This window comes from Buteo buteo, chromosome Z (assembly GCF_964188355.1).
Source record: "Buteo buteo chromosome Z, bButBut1.hap1.1, whole genome shotgun sequence".
In the NCBI taxonomy this organism is placed as follows: Eukaryota; Metazoa; Chordata; class Aves; order Accipitriformes; family Accipitridae; genus Buteo; species Buteo buteo.
In genome coordinates, this window is record NC_134204.1 from 64,645,900 (window position 1) to 64,666,819 (window position 20,920).

The window sequence follows — 20,920 nt, forward strand, 5'->3', positions numbered from 1 at the left end:
TACCTTCTTGTAATACCATTTTAGTCAGATATGAATTTACTGACACCTCCAAAAGATGCCTAAGTGTTGAGAATTTGTAAGGGGCACATTTAAGTTCACATCCTCTTTCCATCTTCAGCCTGTGATTTCACAGGCAGATAATCCAATCTAGTGGCTTGCTGCTGCCCAGAGGAGGCACGCTCACTTCTCTTCCTCCCAGCTTTCCCAAGTACAGCTGCACGTCCTTTCTCCTTTTTGCATTAGCTTTGGTGTATATCAAAACCTGCAGACCAGTTTAATTCACTAAAATGTCAGAAAACTGTCCATTTTCTCCTGATTGGGTTAATTTTCTTCCATCTTTTTTCAATTGCTTTACGTCATGGAGGGTGTTCAGCGAGCTGTAAGGTAGGCAAGCTGGCGTAAGGTAGGCAGCCAGAGCAGCGTGGGACAGAGAAATAGGAGCATCCCTTTTTTGTGGCAGTCATCTGTTACGACTGATCAAGCCACCTCATGAATTCTTACCCTTAGTGTATTCTCCCAGGAATTTGAGGGACTCCTCTTTGAGTATGACTCCTTTTCATACTTCTAAATCTTACTGTTTGGCAGCTATTGGCACTGATTTTGGTATTTCAGTAGTCAGCTGTTCATGAAATAATCGGCAAAAAAATGTTCATGTTGGGGGAAAAAAAAATTGGCTTTGTGGACAGAAATTATCTCCAGATGCTCAAATTCTCTTGCTGTTTGGCCTGAGCACTCAAGAAAACTGGACTCTAGTGTTAGAGATTGCAGACTATCAGTTCATGCTGGTGGCTTTGGGTAGAAATCAATTTCTTCTGTCAAAACTCAAGTTTAAAATGTAGCTCCTGTTTGTTTGTTTTCCTTGGCTGTAATTATTCAGAGGTGTTAATCCAGGAACACTTGACTCTTACAGCCTGAGCTAATTTTCTTTTTCCTTTCCTTTCCTTCTTTCAGATGCTTTACATGCCTACTTTGGGATCTGTGGTTTGTCGTTAATTGGAGAACCTGGTATTTGCCAAGTTCATCCCGCCCTGAAGGTAAGCACAAGAACCACAGAGCGCCTTCACCACCTTCATCAGATCTGGAAAACAAGGACTCTAAACAGTGTTCAGACAACACACACGTCTCTACATGACTGATTTAGACTTGAATGTAGTTCTGGTAGCATAATTGTAGCCCAAGGTTAAAAGCCATGTATAACCAATGTGCTCTTTTAAGTGCTGGAGTCATACAATCAGATCTGTGTTGGTGGCATCACTTTGATAGGGAGTTGCCTTCAGCAGGTTATTCTGCATTGTGAAAAAAGGAAATATTTTGATTATATAGAAATTTGTCACCACAGACTGTAAGTGGCTCTTCAAATGGCTTTACTTCTGAGAAATCCCTTGAGGCATTTAAACTTCATTTTTTTTTTTTTTTTTTAAATTTGTGCATACTGTGTCAAAATATATAATGGGGAAGTATTTTCAAAATCTGTTTACATATCGTACAGTATAGCACAGAACCTTGGAGTTCTTTATGACCTTAATGTTTGACATATTTTTGGTAGAGAATCTCCCATTTTAAGTCTCGGTTAAAGGTTACCTTTTATCGTCTACTTTCAGATTCCATAAACTTTGTTAAAAAAAATAAAATAAAATTATTTTATTCAGTATACTGGACTTCTAAAGTCGTGTGGCCTTACTAAATGGATTTTATAATTCTTCGAGTAGCTTCTACACAGATGCCGTGGATCGTTAGCCAAAGAGTTTTCATTTGAAATGTTCTCCTTGTGTGAATGCAATGAGAGTGTGGTGGATTGAGGTATGACAGTAAGAGATATTGAACACAGTCTTTTGGAGGAGTGGTTGTGTGCAGAGCAGCATTAGAACCTGTTTCCAAAGTCAAGCCTTTGCAATACATTAAAAGTGTACAACTGCACTCTGATTATTATTTTATACGTATTTCCCTCTTATGGAGTTCCTTAACCATTCTGTGTAAAGAATGAAACATTGGGCTTAAAGTAGTGGCAATGGTTTACTGTTAGAGAGATGATGAACATTCTCAGCTTATTTAGCAGTGGTGCCTTACTTCGTATGCTTGAAATGCTGCTCAGAATCAAAGCATGTAATTTGCAGCTGTTGTGTTTGTGGCAGGTCAGTTTGTGCATTTCAGGCATACAGTAGACACCAGGATGTCTTTCTACTTGCCAGTCATTAAGGCACTTTTTTTTTTCTAAAGGACACCCAAACACAGATAACTGAAGACCTCTCAAGCCGGATTAAGCACACTGTTTGACACCGCTAAGCCCAAGCAAAAAGGATATAGACCCTTTCAGTCAGCAGAAAGAGCTTCAGGAATAACCATGGTTCTGATTTTGCAATGCAGTGCAAGTGAAAAGGCTAGAGGAGTTGTACCCCTATTAGACATGTTGGAGAGATCCAACGGGCACCTGCAGGCTAACAGAACAATCCCAGTGTCCAAACCTGTAGCAGCCTTCCTACTTAAAGAAATGGTTTTTATTTCTTTAAGCAGATTAATTTCCATGGCAGCATTGAGAGCATCACCAGTGGTGGTGGTCTGCTTTGAAAAGCAGAAGAGCATGGGGCAGGGCTTGGAAGTAAGACGTGTGATCTAGGCATGTCCCAGTAGACACTTTCCTTGCGGGAGGAGAGGCTACATAGCTGGAAGAACTATGAAATCTGGAGCGGTGTAACCAACAGGACTGTAGGGCTAGTATTGGGACGGGTGAATGAGGTGCTTGAGTAGGACTGGTGCAGAGTAAGAGAATATTAAAACTGGGAGATACAGAGGGTGGAGAGAAGAGAAGAAAAGGGAAGGGAATGTGGAGTAAGAGTGTGGAACCAAATCGGTGGAAAGGATTTGAGCTGCCATGGGTAAGTGCATAGATCAGGGAGTAAGAGCAGGAGGGAGGTACTGAGTCAAGCAACCTGAGAGAGTGAAGTGAGGAAGATAGAGCTTGGGAATTTGTTTTATTCCCCGTGTCCTGAGATGACCTGAAATCAGCTGCAAATAAAAACAAATAGTAGAGATACCTAAAAGAGAGGATCTACCAGGCTGGGGGCACACTACAGCAGTTTTGTGGGAGTCCATTTTTCTGGAGGAGCTTTATGGGATGTTGGTCAGCAAAGGCTGAGGTAGCTTCCCTGAGCAGAACACTCAGGTCATGAGGATCTACCTAGCTGAGAGTCTACTAAAAAAAAAACCACCAAACTTGGTGTAAAAGTTGTTCAAAATAGCACAGTATTTGCTTGTCCATGACATCAGATGGTGGCTGCAAGTTGACTCGTGGTAGAGTGGGGTGGGATTTTGGAACATGGCGAAGTTACAATGAAGATGAGATGTAATTGTAGCTACCCATCCTTACCTGTACCTCTCACCTTGTTGGAGAACTGTCTATGTCTAAAAAACACTTTTAGCATTTAGTACATTCCCTGTTAGAGGAAGTACCTTTGAATTTTGGAAGAGTTGAATAAGGTGCTCTAAGCCTCTGCTGGGAAACATCCCAAATATTGATACTTTCTTACTTGGCTGCATGAGGAATGATGTATTTGATTATTGTGGCGCAAATCCTTACTTGTGAAATCCTAAACTGTGGTTCCTGAATTTGCCTGTCTGTGACTGGGTTCTCATCTGTGAGGGACATCAGGGTAGAGAAGTATATGGGGACAACAGTGAAAAATCATACTCTGTGAATAACAAGTTAATTTCTCATGGCAAGTAATTTAATAGTGTTCTGCTTTGAAAAGCAGCTAATATTTCTTGCTTTGTTTTCTGTATCTGTAAGCTACCTTGGGTTGTTTCTACAGATTTTACATTTCATATCTCCTTGGCCCCCAGTTATTCTACAACTTTTTTTTTTTCACAGCTAAATAACGTCATTCTTTCAGGCTGAATGTTGGCAGCAGTTACCCTTTTCTAAAGGCTGCAGGAGGCGTATTTGTTTCCCATTAATTCCCAAAGTTTGTTCTGAAGCCAGAAGAATTTGTATGCCTTCACCCTACACTGAGAATCTGATTACACTGAGAATCAATTAATTGGTTTAAAATTTTTAATCTTTATGTTGACAAAAATCTGCGCTAATAACCAACTCTGCATGCATCATTTGCCATTCTTAATGCCCTAGTTGATGTGAGGCAAACAAATGGTGAACATTGAATGTTAACTGTGTAGTTAATGCTAGATTGCATTGCCTCTCCCATTTTTGTGGTTATCGTGTCTTCTGACGAGAAAAATGTTAAATCATAAATCAATGGACAACAATTGCACAGATAAGAAGAGGAGTCCATAACCTAAACCTCTTTTAAAATGGAGACGTCCAAATGCAGCTAAAACTCGAACATGAACTGTGAAGCTTAAATGTAGCTAGAAAAAGCAAACCATGTGATCACTATCCACCAGTAATAATTTTCTGTTAACCACAGCTTTACGTTGCTGAGGCTGAACCTAAGTAAGAAACTAATACATTAAATGGCTTTACCATGTTCTTGAGGATGTAAAACATCTTGACCATCAGGGCTTGCACTACGCACAATGGCTACGCTGCCACAACCTTTTGAAGTTCCAGCAATGGTATCGTACAACAGACCCGCTTCCCCATTCTTCCTGTTTATCAAGAATATATTTATAAACTTAATGCCTTATGTAATCCTCAGCAGCACTCAAAGCTTGCTGATGTTGGCTCAGGCTGACAAATATATGCCAGCTGGGTTGCCCCTATCTTACCTGAAGGGCTCACAAACTGTGTCTGTGGTTCTACCTCATCTTCCGGAAAAACAGCTTTGAACTGGCTTGTTGAACACAGGAAGTTAAATGTGTCCTTTCAATGGGATCTGAGGACTGAGGTTTTAACCCTTGTCATTAGGGCTTTCACAGCAACTTGATTTCTACGTAGCTGCTGCCAGATATGGTAACACCATTTTGGAAGACTGTTGCTAAATATGTTTGTATTTATGAACTTTTCCCCTTGAGAAATTTTTTTCTCAATGGAACAGTCATCAGCTGTGAAAAAAACTAACAAGTAAATTGGGTGTTGGAGCACGTATGCTGAAGCACATAGTCTACCTTGATCCATGCTCTAATGCCCTGTAACAAAGTAAAAGATAACCTGAGAGGAGCTGAAGAAGTTACATCATATATGCAGTTCTCCATGGAAGCCAGTATCAAAAATTAAATACCCTGTAGAAACAATAGTGTTCCCAGAAAAATGCATTTCACCTTTGTAGCAAGTCCTCTGCCCTTCATTTTGGGGTTATCTTGTGTAGAAGGGAAGGAACAATGATTCCAAAGTCGGAACCTTCTTGGACAGCCCATCTCCTTGGACAGCCCATCTCCTTGGAAGAACCCCGCTGTTGGTGCCCCTGCAGAGGTAGAAGACACGTCGGAATGTGAGGAGAGAGACCCCCAGGTAAGCGGAACCTATTGCTGCAACTAAAATGTGAAACTTCTCCAGAATTCATCAGTCAAATGACAATATTCATCTGTTTAGGTTGGTGTTAGATACTGTGGTTGTTCTGAAAAGCTCTCGTTTTGCTATTGCAAGTAGAGACTATTTTAAAAGTTTTCCTCACTTTAGACAAGCACTGGGTGAAAGAGAAGAAAGTCTCATCATCTTTATACTAAATGATTATTAAATTACTGCACCGAGTGGTTACAGTATGTCACAGATTTACACTTCCAGCCCACCAATTTAAAGCTTTTGTCTTCCCGGTCTCTATTTTCCTGAGTAGTTTCTGAATTTAATGAAAATCAATGAAGTGTTGCTTTGGGAAGCAGGGAAGACTCTGTTATTCCTTGTGAGCTGTAGCTCTTGTGGGGTGGGTGTTTTTGCCAAGCCAGTCAGATGTTCTGGGTGAAGAATTGCTCACACACCCATCTTCTCAAGGGCACAGAAAATTATAACCTCCAAAGGTTTTCAAGCTGAACCCACCAAAGGCAGCAAACCCCTACGCCACTGCTGTGGTTTGGAGGCACTGGCAAAGTGCTTTGATAACTGCATTGCAAGGACGTCCTTTAAAATGTTCATCTGTAGGTACGGGCTCTGTACTTGGGAATGGGACTGGACAGAAGTGGCCATTATCACTGGAGAACAAGCAGGATCCCGAGGAAGGAAACAGTCCTGCCTCTCAATAAAAAGGGGAAGTTCACGAAGGAAGAGAAAAACCTGTGTGAGAACAATCTGCAACCTCTCACTTCAAGAATTTCAAAATGCGCATGGGAGGGGAAATGTTTGTGTTAAGGAAAGAGCTTTCAACTTGACAGATGAGGTTGTTTATGTTAAACTCACAAATGAAAGCAGGGAGATACACATGTGGAAGCCTGTGTTTTTACAGTTTTAGTCATGTATGCATGTGAAGGTGGCTTCCGTGTTAACTCCTAACAGTGATGATGACCAGGCTCTGGTACAAGGACCAGGAGGACCCTGTGCACCGGTTAAACCAACCACCTTGCATGCTCGCAGTCTGAGAGAGCACGGAGACCTTCACGAAGCTATTTCTGCAAGAACCATCCCTGGGTTTCCATCCAGATCTCTCCCAATGTCCCCTTTGCTACAGCACGTGGGACAGAGGCTCTGCCTCACCCTGGGAGGGAGAATCCCACCTTACCCTTTTATGGGAAGTCTGCAGAAGGACAATTTGATGTGAAAATGACAGAATAGAAGGCAAGGTGCAGCTTCCTGTTGTTCGTCACCCTTCCTGAGCGCTTGTGGGACGAGAGTGGTGTTTATGCTGCCTGGAGAGCTAAATACGCAGGACTGCTGTTGAAGTTGTATGCTGCCTTTGGCTAATCCAAAGGTTTCCCTAAGCACAGAGCTATATTTGTTTGCTGTTGTTATGCTGCCCGGGAGTCTTCATTTAGCAACCTTCTTTAAATTATGACCATTCCTTACTAAAATAGGCTCACTTTACAAAATTACATTTTAACCTCGGACCCAACCTTCGTACTGCTTATTATACCATTAAAGCCTCCTTTAACTTCAGACTCATTTTGGAGAAGCACCGTGCCGAAAGGCATCTGTGTAAACCTACTGCCCAAGGAGCTTTCGTCAGGGGTGCTCTTTCATAGCGGGTTAGACTAACAACTTTTGTGAATGACATAAGGACAGCTGATCCCGCCTTGGGGCAGTTTGGTGGACTCTTAAGGTCTTAAGGACCCTCCTGGGCTATTTTTTACAGTTCTTTAGTTCTACTTTAATGCTGTAATTTTTGTAATTCCCCCCTTCCCCCCCCCTCCCCCCCAGTAAATTCTTAAATTAAGGAGAGTTTTGCTGGTGGAACTGTTTAAGGTAGTGCTGATCTGCAAGGTACATAGATGGAATGGGGGGGGTGGGGGGGTGGGGTGTTTCTATATATAGCACAAAGATACTTCAGAGGAAATCAGAAATCTTAGAAGGATTGGGCATATTTGCACTCTGGTCTGTACGCTCATACTTTGCAGGTCAGCTGTCCTGGGGTGGTGCTGGCTGCCCAGCATCCTTCTGAAATAGCCTCTGAAGTACGCAGCCCTCTGGTGGGGTCAAGCACAGGATTCTGCTAGAGATCTGTCTGGATGAGGCTTTCCAACACAGCCATGGGGCTCTTCTATATTCTTTTTGTATACGGCTCTATATATAACTCCCTGTATATGGCCAGACAGAGTGCGTCCTGTGGAGTGGTGATGACATGTGCCCTCTGTGGCTTCACGGTTGCTATAGATAGCTTCCTATGCAGACCATGCAAAATGCTCCTACCAGCAGGCTCCATGCCTTGACACTTGTTTTCACTGTAAATAAACTCCAGTCCCAGGCAACGTTCTGCAAAATGAGCTGCTGCTGGTACGAGTGAGGACTGCGATGGTGGGTATCTAAAGAAAAGGTGTAAACCGCGTTAACAAGGTGAGCTTCCCTGGCCATAGGCCAAGTCCTGTCCCCTTCCCCTCTGCCACCCCGGGCTTATCCTCGTTTTTATTAGACGCAGATACAAGGGAAGAGCGGAGGCACGTGTTCTCCGCTCTGCCTGAGATGCACAGCCCTCCCCGCGGAGGGGTGTTCCCGACTCTGAGGATGAGTGGGGAATGGCAGCTATCGCTGGGAAAGCTGTTCCCCAGCCCCGTAATGGGCACGCTCCGGTGCTCAGTAGCGCTCGGCACAGGACCCAGGCAGGCACCAGAGCCTGCGCTCGGCCCTGCGGGGCCCCATGCATAGCAGCAGGTAGGCTCCTAGCACGTTGCTTCTCCTGCTCCTGCGTGGCCCTAACTCTGCATCTCCTTTACCACCCGCCTGTAACCCCTCTGAACTGCTGCAGGCTTTCTCACCTCCTGTGACTCCAGGTCATGGTCCAGGAGCCACAGAAGAGGGAGGCTTCGCAGGTCCCTGTACGAAGCGAAGGCAAGCACACTGCTTTTGGCTGCAGCAGAAACCTGAGGAAACACGCGGACCCGCATTTGAGATGTTACGTAGCGTCTGGTCCCCAGGGAGGGCAGTATTTTCCGCCGAAGACTCCGCAGGCTATGAAGAGCAACAGTTCCCACGATCTCCCTTCTATAAAAGGAAATTAAAGTCTGCAGCAGCTGTTGATCTGATAGCCAGTCTGGATGGGATCCCCCTCCCGCCCTCTTACTGGCTGCCCAGCCGACTCCAGCTACCCACGGACAACTCTTGCCATCAGAACAAGCTGAGCCTTCTGGTGCTTTTTGATGCTAGCCAGATTTGGAGTGAACAGGAACATAAAGGAAGTTTGGGGTTTTTGTCCTTCAAAAACAAACGCTCCGACGTCAGTCACTCCAGTGAAGGTCTGTACATTGCAAACACTGGCAAAGGAAGATTCGGATACTTCGGAGGCTCTTTGTCTTGCGGGCTGAGGTGGCTCAAGCCTACGCACTTCTGCTCATCTACTGGTGTCAGTCAGGAACAGATTATTCTTGATTGCTTTAAACTAATGGCAAAAAAAGAAATAAAAAAAATAAAACCAAACCAGGCTAAAGTGTCCTTCTGCCAACATAGTTTATTTCACCCACCCCAGCTCTATATGAAAACAGTAAAAAGGTAATAAATAATGCAATGCTCCTAGCTAGTAGGAGAAGGATTTTTCTTGTCTTCAGCCAGTTTGAAATCCTTGGCTGGCAAGTTATTTGGGGAGGATGCTGGGAGGAGCCACCCTTGGCAGACCAACATGCATTTGACTTTCCCTTCCTTCCCAGCAGGGCAAAGCGAGCGTGCCCTCGTGAAGTGAGTGCATGATAGCCGAATCGGAGGGAAATCTGTTCCACTCAGGTTGCTGCATCAGGGATGCCTTTTTAAGTATGCTGAGAACTGCTGAAGTCGCCAGGAGGCCTGCAGGAGTCAAAGGAATGAAAAGAAACTTGCATGGAAAACCAGGGAAACTTCCTTCTCTAGACACTCCAGAATAGCACGTAAGTGCTTGTCTGCCCATGGTGGGGCCCAGTCTCCCATCATCAGGGACCGTGCTTCTGCATATCACCCGTGTGAGAAAAGCAACCGAGTTCACGCAGCAAGGTTTGTACTAGCTCCCTCGGCACTGCAGGGTGTATGGGACAGGGACACCTTCCAAAGCAACAGCCGAGCACTCGGGGCTGCAGCTCTCTTACGCTACACCCTGTGGCTGGCCCTGCGCCTTGTGCTGCTCGGCTCGTCCTGCCCCACGACACACACGGGGAATCGTGATTTGGGGCTTTTGGCCCCAAAGAGTGCTGGCCAGCCTTGGCATCCGTCTCACATCCAGGACAAGTTGCTGCCCGAGATCCAGGGAGCAGGAGTGTCACAGTGCTTCACCCTCGGCTTTTTGTCCACGCTACAAGGAGCAATCTGCTTTGTCGTGACTTCGGACAAACTCCCCTAAGTGACAATTTTGGCCTTTTGCTCTGCGCTGCACGTCCCTTCATGCGCATAAGCCAACTTTGTTCAAGCCAGTGGTTCTCTGAGGGGTCACCAGCGCTTTTTCAGCCTTCAGGGGGGGAAGGAGATGCAGGACCCCCATCGGTGCGGTGCTGCTGGCCGAGGCTGGCTGTGACAGTGTTCTCGCTGCGCTGTAGGCAGGTGCTCCAGCAGCGCGGACATCTGCCTAAGTGCTGATCCCAGCTGGCTACTGGTGTTAAAAGCATGTTGTTGGTGTTAAGGGTCTGCAGAGCCTCGGACGCCCGGAGGACACCCAGGTAAAGGTGCAGGCTCGTTCTGGTGCAGTGCGGACGCCGGGAGGGTCAGCACTGGGCCACAGCGGGGTCTGCACCGGCCTCGCTCTACGCAAATTCAATACGCAGGGACCTTAATCCACTTTCAGTGGGGATTAAAGACTGTATTAACCCATGGGTAAACGCAGCGGAAGAATTTAATTGCAGGAACACAGGGCATGCCGTTTTGAAAAGGGAAAGTGAACTCAAACCTCATCCTGGGGTAGTTAAGCTGAAACAAAAGCACAGGACCCCAGCTGACGCATTGAAACCTTGAAGGCATAAACTGGACATGCTTTGTAGAGGGGCATGATACTCTCTCGGAAGGCCAGACGAGTCTGAAAAGCTTTCGTGTCCAAGCCGCCTTCTTCAGAGCCTTCACTGTTACAGAACTGCCCCTTCTGGAAAACACACACAATCACTAAAACATAGGTTGCCGCAGTCGCATGCAGATCTCGGCAGCGCTCATCTTTCCCTTATCTTTCCCTGATTTGCATGTCTCTGATTTCCTCATTAGACACATTCTTTTAAGCAAATGAATAGAATCAGTAAATTAACGGACTCAAGCCTGCTGTGTTTTCTCAATTAAAATTTGTTAAAACTCTAGATATCCAGAATTCTCTTTATATTGTCAAACTTGATTAAGTGTAGTTGTAGCAAAAAATGGCAATTACGCTATATGCTTGTGGTATGCATCATTACGTACTTTAGCTGATTCCTTATAAATATCTAATAACATACTCAGTACATCAAATATTAATAGTAGTCTACGTACTTAACCCACATTTCTTAAATGAGCTTGTTCCCAGGGGCATGTGGTATTATGCTAGTGTCACATGGGACAGGCTAGGAAGAAATATAACGGTAGTTTTTCACATAGTACAGATGCAGTTTTCGCTCTGTACTTTATTTGGTTTGTTTATGCCTCACGAGTACTGAAGGAACATGTTTACGGTATTTGGATGGAGGTCTTTAAGTGGGAGCAAGACAAAAAGCCTGGAGGTAGGCATCTCCAGTGTCAGAAAGGTCTGAGCACAGCAGAACAAAAAGTCTGGCTCCAAAATATCGTGGATTTGAAACTCACCTTTTAACTTTAGTACATTTGCCTTTGCCGGAGGACCTACAGCCAGAAGTAAGGGAAATGAGAGGTACGGGCTAAGGGCAGGACTGTTTCTTCTGGCCGTTAGCAATGGATGATGTTGACTTAGCCACAGAGCAGCAGCAGAACCGCTTCAGTTTCTCGTGTTGATTGTTGCTGTTTGTTTGCCATATTTAGTGTTATCGGTTTCGTGACCTCCTTGGTTTTGCCAGTATCTGTTAGAACAAAGTATAGAAAAATAAGTAAAACCCTGTTTCAGTCTGTGGTGCTGGAAAGTAAAAATTTGATCACTAAGGAAGGCTAGACTCATTGAGGAGAGAAAAATCAAATTCTCCAACAGGAAATGAAGATGCGAATTGGCAGATGCATCACAGAGAGAGAGCTGGGCATCCCAGGGAATCACAGGCTAAATCTGAGTCCTGGGTGGGATTTATTAACATGGCTATCAGGGAGAAGGTGCAGGAGTTTGTCTGCTTGAAGTGGCCTTGATGGGACCTCAACTGAATGTTGAAGAGACGCAGAAGCAGGCGGATCCCTGACCACTCACCAAGAGACTAGATAGTTGTGCTCCTTTTTCTTCCCTAGAGCAGCACAGGTGGGAATGGGGGGTGGGGGAGGAATCCCCCCGTGGTGCCTAAAAGAACTAGAGGGGATGGGGTTTATTGCAGGGAGAGGTTTAGGTCTGCATGCAGGTACTGTGAGGTTTGAAATACACTTTGGTCTCATTTGTCCTGCTTGTAAAACTTTTCCAGCCATCAGAAGGTCTCATCTGTTTCATGGCAGTTTTTTAAATTTTTTTTTCTGCTAGTGACAGTTCCCATCTACATCACTCCCTGTGGGAGGAAGCAGTTTATATAAAATTCATAAACTATTTACACAAATTCTCTTTAGTATTGCTCAAGCTGGATGCAAGCCTCTGAACACTGTTGAGAGAATAAAAGCAGGTCACAATCCTTACCCGAGGCAGGCACAGTTGGAAATGCATTTAAGTGGTGGTTTTTTTCATTATTTCAAATGTACAATTTAACACTGAAGTAGTTCATACTGAATACTGGCACAGTTTTCCACCACCTGTAACGTCATCTTTCTCGCATCTCCATTGCTCTGGCATTGCAATTGGCAGCGCCATCAGAGTCCCCCGAGATGGAAGTACCTCTACACAGATCTGTTTCCCCCATGCATACTATGAAATGGAAGCACTCCTTCTGTCCTCTGTACTCAATTATTTGTGTTAGCCCTTCCCCTACTGCCACCTGCAACTGGTTTCAAACACGTTTTAAGTAGATCTCCCCAGGCAATGATGGCCAACAAGTTCAAGCGTGGTGTACAGGTGGGAGAAGACCTCCCCTCAGGACACTAGACGGCTGCCAAGGGTGCATGTTTGAGTGGAGTCGCTGTGTAGTGGAAATGGGAAAATACCTCACCATCCTAGGGGAGCGGAAAGAAAAGAGCATCTGAGCAGGCTTCACTGCTCAGATTTCGTTCAGAAGTAGAAACTAAGGCGGAGAAGGAGATCAACCAGAAAATCTAGAGTTGTCGCTGCTGTCCTGGGAGAATCAACTTAATTCACAGGTCGGGAAACACAAACTTCCTTTCTATTTTAATTTCTATACCAATGTGCCAAGACAGATCCCTGTGTTGCACGACACTTCAGGACTGCAATACAGGGCCAGAGTTTTTCCACTGGTATAAAATTATACAAATGAGTTTACATCAGTTGATAATCTGGCCTGGGATCCTTGCTTTTTTTGGAGACCCACTTCACGTTTAAGTGATAGGAAGCAAATAAAATCCTTCTGCTGATTCATTTTACCATAATATGACATGCTCTGAGATCGCTAAGTTCCAGTCAACGGAAGGTTTGAATTAATTTTCAGACATCCTGGTTCCACAGAAAGGAACCAACCTGAGAGATGAAACAAAAGGAGGAAAAGCGTGAAAAGCAATTGCACGTCTGCGATTTAGGTGGAACAGGTGAGGAGCTCCCGGCTATTTCTGACGTACAGCCTACCGCAGTAAAGGTTGCATAAAACACAGCGACCAGTTACTAAGAGGGGTGAAAGTCCCTGGGCCACCAGCTGCAACACGAAGCTTCTCCATCTGTCTCTGGCCTTCCAAGTGCACATTCCCCTGTCAGCCTGCAGCCACTCAGGACAGAGACTAGCACAAACTGTCTTCCATCTGAGGGGGGGGTAAATGGGAGCGCCCAGAATGGCTACAGGAATTGATATCTGCTACAGAGAATAGTCCCAAATTCCTAACTAGTCTGGACCTATGGAGACAGCTCGTGTTGGTGACCCTGAACCTTCCACAAGGCTCTGCCTAGGCTTGCAGGACTCTGCAGAAATACAGTCTTCTGCAGGGCTGATGGCAGAGAGCGCTGTCATACAGGGGCCAGGACCATTCCAGCAAGAGCCACTTGGGAGGATGCCATCGCCAAAGCTGTGAAATCAACGCAAAAGTGGTTTGTAGCATCCTCCTGCTTGCCTATCACTGGCAGCCACCCGAACCTGGAGTGCTAACAGAGCTAACAGCTAAACTGCTCCAGGAAAAGAGCATGAGAGAACTATCAGCTTCTTCCGTCTTCTCCCATAATTCTTCTTGCCCTGGCTGACATCACGACTTGAGCTACATTTACATCTCTTTACGTTCACGGAGCACTCTAATGAGAACCACAGCGCTCCCCTGCTCTGGAGGACAGCACAACTCAGCTGGGACTGGGGTGCTGATCAATGTATGGAAGCAGGACATGAGGAGGTGAAGGGAGCGGAACCAGGAATCATCCTTTCTGTCCCAAGTCCTTGAATTTCAGCCCAGGCTGGCCATAACCCACAGTGTGTAGCAGAATGGGGGGCGGGGACGGGGGACGGGACACGGACACGACTTAATCACACTGGTGCAGCAAAAAAATCATGAGAGAGCAGCCAGAAATTCAGAGCACATAGTTCAAAATACCGGTGCGATTCATGGCCAGAGAACGCAAGACAAAAGCGCCGACTCAGAGCAGCCAGGCGGTGCGTGCACCAGGGGAGACCCTTGTCTCACAGGCTTTGGGAGATGGTTGTTGGGGGTCGTTTAACACTAACGTAACAAAGCTGCCGTGACACTCAGGTGCAGACATACCTCCAGCTGAAAGGGTTCCAGGGGACTAAACTGCTGCATGTCGTCTTCTTGCACGAGGGAGCAGAAAGGGTTGCAAGTCCCTCGGCTTTCCACACAGCCTGTCATTCCTGTGCATTCAGGTCAAAGGTACGTTTGGTGCTTGGCGCTGGCCAAGCACCAAACCTTCCTTGCTGCGGGAGTGCCGCTGCTGCTGAGGCCACGGCCAGCACGGTGTCCTGCAGGTGACTACGGGACTGGAGCAGCCTGAGAGAGGCGAGGCACTCCTTCAGGCAGCCCCTTGTCCCAGCCTCGGCCAGCCCGGCTCCCTGACGGCGCTCAAGGCTGACCCAAAGAAATTACGGGAGCGAAAACTTCCTACATGAGTGCCGTTTGGTGAGCCGGAATTAGATCAGAGAAGCAAGGTATCTCGCGTCGAGTTAAACGGCGTACCGAGGACCTCTCAGCTGCGCGGGCGACGACAGCCGACTGCTCCCTGCGCCGCTGCCCATCGTTTATTCCCGGGCTGTTCGCACAAAAGCAATACGTGGGACGCTGAAAGCCTGTCTGTATGCCAATAACGGGCTCTTTGGTTAATGAGTCATCTGATATATATAATTGTACAGTATCTAGTAGCAGAAAAGTCTGGTAGCTATTCATGAATCCCTCTTTCCTGAGAAAGAAAGGGTCTATTGTTTCAGCGAGTAACCTGTAGAGAGAGTCTGGGATACCACTACTGCCGTACCAATACGCCTGGGAAAGACAGCCTCCGAAGAGATACGCTATACTGTTACAGAACACCCTTCGGTATGCTTTCACCACGGAGGGGTGATGTGCTCCACGGGCTACCCGACAGCCACGGCGTAAGGGTGGCTTGTCCCCTTCCACCTCTCGGGTTGGGAGAGAGCTGCTGAGAGAGCAGCGGACTGGCCATTCGCCCGTCCCTCTCCCTCAGGTCTCGGGGGCGGCTGGGACCGCCGGGTTTGGGGCAGTTTGAGACCAGAGGAGGGAGAAACGAGCCAGCTGCTGACTGCAGTGGCCCGCGGTGCCTCCGCCAGCAGCGAGCTATCGCAGCGGCGCGGAGCGGAGCCGGGCAGGCAGCCGGGGTGCGACGTCCGCCACACCTCAAACACCGTTCCCCAGCTGTCCCGCGGGGGCCCCTCGCTCTCCGCGTCTGGGCGGCGTCTCGCAGAGCCTCTCCCGGTAGCCGGCCCCCTTGCCCGGTGCCGGCCCTGAGGATCGCCTTCCCCACGGCCTGCAGGGTACCTGAGTTGCTGCGAGCAGTTCCTCTGCCGCAGCTGCGCCCGGGCGCGTTGCGCCCATCTCGTCTGGAGGCCCGGGATGCAGAAAAGCGGCTGCGCGGGAGCTTTCTTCCTGCTGGAGCCACCCCGGGGAGAGGCACGCCACCGCCGAGGGCGAACGCACCAGACGGGTCGTACAGGCGGCTGCGAGCGCTGCGCCCGCGGGCGCTCTTCCCGCAGGTGCGGTGCGGCCCGCTTTGCCCCGAACAAAAGCGCGGCGTTCAAGAGGAGCGGGTGGGCGAGCAGGGGGCACGGGCACCGCGCTGCGCTGCGTCCCGCGTCCCGCGTTAAGCCGCGCTTTCGAGCCTCTTCGAAAAGAGCCGTGCCCCCCGCGGGCGCTGCCCCGGGCGGGCAGGCACGGCACGGCTGTGGCGCCGGCCCCGCGCCACGGGCGCAGCGGCGACCGAGAGCGGCTCCCCCGGCAGCGCTCAGGCGTGGCGAGACCGCACGCCGGTCCGGCCTCGCCCGCCGCGACGCGGCCCGCAGCACCGCAGCAGCGGGGGTGCCTCCGGGCCCCTCGGCGCGCCCCGCCGCCCGCCCCCGCCGCGGCGGGGGGAGAGCTTCCCGCCGGCGCCCTGGCTCCCGGGAGCATCCTCCGCCGCGGCGGGGGGAGCGGCGGCGCGGAGAGCATCTCTCGCGCCGCCACGGCTCCCCGCCCCACCCGCGGCGAGCGCCGCGGGGGGGGAGGCCGGGGACGCGCGGCGCGGCGGGGGGCGGAGGGCGGAGGGAGGGAGGGAGGGGGGGAGCGGCGGGGCGGCCTGCCTGCCTTCTGCCGGGGCGGCCGGCTTTTTTCCTTTCCTTTCGTTCTGCCGGGGCGCGGCTGACCCGCGTGGGGCGCGGGGCCATGGCGGTGGGCGCCGAGAGCAGCCGCTTCGGCTACATCTTGGACCTGCTGAAGCGCGACAAGGTGGGGGCGGCGCGGCCGCGGAGCCGCCCGTGTGCGGGGACGGCGGGACTGCCGGGGGTCCCCGGCGGCGGCGTATCGGTGGGGGTGCGGGCAGGCACCCCCGGGCCGCCGGTGGGGTGCGGGCAGGCACCCCCGGGGACGCCGGTGGGCGTGCGGGCAGGCACCCCCGGGCCGCCGGTGGGGTGCGGGCAGGCACCCCCGAGCCGCCGGAGGGGTGCGGGCAGGCACCCCCGGGCCGCCGGTGGGCGTGCGGGCAGGCACCCCCGGGCCGCCGGTGTCGGTGCGGGCAGGCACCCCCGGGCCGCCGGAGGGGTGCGGGCAGGCACCCCCAGCGCCGGAGCGGCGTGCCGCTGGGCCGGCGGGCGCCTGGAGGGGAGAGTCCGTTCCCTCCGCAAGGGGTTGTCGGGGGTTCGGGTCTTCTGGGGGGGGGAGGGCGGCGGGGAAGGAACTTGGCTCGTCTCTAGAGCTGACGCACTTTGGGGGCTCGCCCGATACTCCGCGGCTGGCGGGTGAGGAAGCTCAGAACCGCTGACGTGCCAAGCGTCGCTCAGCCCGGCACAGCGAGGCGCCTGCCGGTCCCGCAGCCTTCTGCTCGGTGCGGGACAGCTTCTCCTGCGCCGCTGTGGAGCTGCCGGGCTAACGCGGGCCGCGCCCGTGCAGCCCCCCACCTCCCGTGTAGGGGTGCTTCGTCTGTCACCCCTGCACGGCCGGACTGGCTGCGGGCGACGCTGGCGTGAAAAGCGTCGCCCCGGGAAGTGGCTCAGGGTTGGCGCATGTTGGGAGGGAAACGAGCACGTGCGTTCCGTAGGAAAAGGAGGGGGGAACCCAAGCGCTTGTACTTGTGAGCTGCCGATAGGTATAAAAACCGGGGAGCGCTTCTTCCGCCCTCCCCCCAGAGACTCTGCTGCGGTGGGTTTGGAAAAAGGTGCTGCAGTCACGGTACCTTTAAACTTAAAAAAGCGTGGCAAACAGGGGTGTTATTGGAAAGGCGGTTTGTCCTGAACGCATCCTGAAGGCCTTCCAGCTCATCTCCAGAGGCTGCCTGCACACGCCGTCTTTTGCGCCCACCCTTCCTCCTCCTTCCTCCCCCCCACTGCCTCTTCCAAAAGTCGTGGATGAAACCTCAGAGCAGATGAGAGAGGAGCTTCCCGCGTGATGTTCTGTGGCTTCTTGCCCGGGAGTAACCAGGCTTGGGGCTCCAAAGGAGAATTCGGGTGGCCCAGCCTTATTCCTGCCCATTTTATGCAATACACAAAATCACAGAGGGTTTCGGGCAAGAAACTCCTTTTGCCTGCGACTTCCCTTTAAGGGGTGCTGCGCCTGCTCCGTATCTCACAGTGAATGAGTCTGTGCTGGCCGCTTGAATCGGACACCCTCTGCAAGAGCCTACAGTTCGTTAGAGAGCCCAGTTAGCACAGTAGCGTGAAATACGCATGTTTATTACAAACGGCGCTGGTGTTTATACATGGAGGATTGCCGAGCCCCATCCTCAGAGACAGCTGATGTACCTGAAGAGGAGCAGTAGCCGTCGTGTGACCTTCAGACGCTTTCCGTAGTGGCGGTCACTGCTTGAGGCTCCCCAAGGGCCAGCTGCGAGACCTCTCGCTCTCCACATCTTCCTCTTGCATTTCCTTACCTCTGGACCGGGGTTTTAGATTACAGCCCTTTTGTAATTTATTGATGCTGTCCAGCAGCTTGGAGGTATTCTGCTGGGATAATTAAGCAGCCTTCTCAGGTGACATAAATCATGCCAGCAAAAGGACAGTTCTGCATGGTAAACTGTATTTGCTTCTGGGCAGGATATTAACTGCTTAGAGGTCCCAGCACTCCAGCTTCCCCTTTCCCGTTCTCCCTTACCAGTAAAGCTTTTGCAGCAAAGCCTGAGAGTGTTAACCTGCTCTGAATTAGCGGCTAAGCATCAGGCTTTTGCTGAGCAAAGAACTCCTAGAGGACCACGACTGCGATAACTGTACATTACGCTCACCTCTCGCTGCGTAAGGTCCCCGACAGGTACGATACGTCAGCTCGTAGGCCCCATGGCGCTGTGACCTCTGTCGGCACTCGTGCTGGTTTTCGACTTAGCCTGCAGCCTCTGTCAGGCTTCTCAAACAGGGCAAATCATTGTATATCGCTTTTCCCTGGGGGAACGTCACTTCAAAAACCTGTTATCTCTTTTAATGATCTGTACTAATTATTCCTCTGTGCCTCTGTTTCACACACGCAACTTGCACATGTACCTGGAACAGAAAGATGCGTGTAACACTTTTAGCCCCAATAAGAGAGTCCTTGTGTAATCTGTATATCCACAACATCTGTTTAGGCTCACTACGATACTCTGTGAGATATTCTGGGCCTCCGAGGCACCTGTCGCAAACGTCACAGCAGCATCTGAGCACTCCAAAACGCCCCTGTGAGATAGATTAACAATTAACTGCACTTTGTAGCAGAGGCACTGAGGCAGAAAGAGATTGTATGACCTTCTTTCAGGACTCTGAAATCCCAGTTCAGATCACAGCAAGGAGGGACGCTCAACTGTCTCAATATGACGCAGTATTCCAGAAATGGTTTCAGGCTTCTTTTTTTCCTCTCTCTTCTTCACTGTCTGCAGGTTTCCTTTTGCAGAAGTCAAACACACGAACGCCCCTACAGTTATTCACCCTCACTCCGTTCAACATCGTCTTACTTGCGTAGATGTGTGTTTTCTTCATTGGAACGCATCTGCTTCTCTTGTAGTATTAACGTCAAAGAATTTTTAGATGCTGTAAAGGAATATTTGTGTCCGATGGGGGTAACTGATACCAACAGTTGCCATCCGTTTTGTAGAACCATTTTTGGGCATTATCCTGTAAGTGGAGTAAAATCAATAAACCGATAAAAACCAATGTGAGTTTCAGAGCGAGGCTAGCAACACTGACACTGTCCTTGTGCACTAGCTGTTGACTTCACTGAAATAAGGATCTTGGCATGCTCCATTTTTTAATCAAACCCCTTGCCCTCTCTGTTTTTCCCTCTCTCATTTGCTTTGTTTTACCACCAATTCCTACCCTCCGCATGCTTTGCAGAAACTGACAGTTTGTGATTCATAGGGAACAGCTTTAAAAACATTTCTCCAGAAAAAGCATTTAGAGAAATAGATACAACTAAAATCAAGCCCTAAGCCCATATGATGTGAACGTGAGAAATGTGTAAAAATAATTTCAAGGGCATTTCAGATTCTGCATGCCCTCCACCTGGACCTTGCAGGTGACACTGATTTCTGTCCCTCCCTTCTGCCTGGTTTCATATAGTGGCTGATGTACAATCCTCTCGTGGTAGCATTTCAGCTTTTCTCCAGGTTAGAGCAAGACATGGAGCTGCACAGGGGTACAAAAACCAAATCACATGAGGAACTCAAGAGAGGGAATACAGCAAGGTTTACTAGTGGCTGCGGGGGCGGGCGGGTGGCTCTGGGCTACCTGACTCAGCTGAACTGGAGTTCTCCTCCTCATCTTTCAGAAGATAAGGCTTTACATATTTCTTGCTTATGCGTAGGGAAGTGCTTGTTTGAGTCCTATGAGGAGAATAGCTCTTTTAACAGCAATTTTCTTCCACTTACTGAGTATCCAGAAATGTGCCAGGTTATGTCTATATTATGAGGGGTATTTGAACAAAAAGGTGACCTGGGTTAAAAGAGCATGTAAAGAAAACTTGGAGTTCAAATTCAGGTGACAGCTTCAGTTAAGTACTGCAGAGGAGTCTGAGTTTGAAATCTAGCAGCTAAGAGGAGTTAAAATCCAATTTGCCTGTCTTCACAGCTTTTAATCTGAGTTACTTCGAGGAGTTAGTCAGCCTGTGTGGCAAAGGTGTGTTTCCACAGCTTAGCCATGTCCTCATCGCTCCAGTAGTGGGTTCTCTGAAGCACCTACAAGAAACCAGGACAGTGGGATATGACATGGAAAGGACGAGCTGCCAGCCTTGCCCTCGGTGACAGGGGTAGCTACAATCTGAAGTGAAGGAGAGAAGGCAGCAGGACAGAATACGAGTTCCCTATGCGCTACGTGTGTATTGTTCGTATTTTTCATGCCACATCTTTATGGTGTCAGAAACTGAGCCTGTGGCTGGGCTTCCTGTAAATTTGATTTTATTTTTTTAAAATGTAAACCTTTTATATTCCAAATCCTTTTCAAAAATAACGTTTCCTTTCTGCTAAACAGCAATGATTCGTTTACAGGTACGATTCCTAGTTCAGAGCTGGGGGGTATTTTGACTTGAACGCCATGTATTTTGGGGAAGCTTTTTCATTATAATTCTTTCATTTGCTTGGCAAGTGATTACGATGTGGAGGGAAACTGCAGAGTCCTCTGTGTGGACTGC

The 20,920-nt window shown here is 49.2% G+C and overlaps 1 protein-coding gene and 3 long non-coding RNA genes across 6 annotated transcripts in view; 2 read left to right on the forward strand and 2 right to left on the reverse strand.

Moving 5' to 3' along the window:
• Positions 1 to 5,315: 5,315 nt before the first annotated feature.
• Positions 5,316 to 8,429, reverse strand: LOC142026720 (uncharacterized). The gene is made up of 3 exons (XR_012648896.1): positions 8,290 to 8,429; positions 7,727 to 7,839; positions 5,316 to 5,357 (listed from the first exon to the last, which is right to left on the reverse strand). It is a non-coding gene; the product is annotated as an uncharacterized LOC142026720 (long non-coding RNA).
• LOC142026718 (uncharacterized) lies at positions 7,751 to 8,439 on the forward strand. 2 transcript variants are annotated; one of them, XR_012648894.1, is made up of 3 exons: positions 7,751 to 7,870; positions 7,947 to 8,185; positions 8,305 to 8,439. It is a non-coding gene; the product is annotated as an uncharacterized LOC142026718 (long non-coding RNA). The 2 variants fall into 2 exon arrangements; XR_012648893.1 differs by having other exon boundaries at positions 8,280 to 8,415.
• A 2,008-nt stretch (positions 8,440 to 10,447) lies between these two features.
• Positions 10,448 to 15,760, reverse strand: LOC142026719 (uncharacterized). The gene is made up of 3 exons (XR_012648895.1): positions 15,626 to 15,760; positions 11,246 to 11,475; positions 10,448 to 10,562 (listed from the first exon to the last, which is right to left on the reverse strand). It is a non-coding gene; the product is annotated as an uncharacterized LOC142026719 (long non-coding RNA).
• Positions 15,761 to 16,486: 726 nt separating this feature from the next.
• Positions 16,487 to 20,920, forward strand: part of TRIM36 (tripartite motif containing 36) — a 28,506-nt gene continuing 24,072 nt past the window's right edge. For both annotated transcript variants that reach the window (XM_075019989.1, XM_075019991.1), the window contains exon 1: positions 16,487 to 16,567. In XM_075019989.1, the coding sequence (XP_074876090.1) occupies positions 16,505 to 16,567 (63 nt within the window). In that variant the 5' untranslated portion in view covers positions 16,487 to 16,504. The remainder of the gene's footprint in view (positions 16,568 to 20,920) is intronic.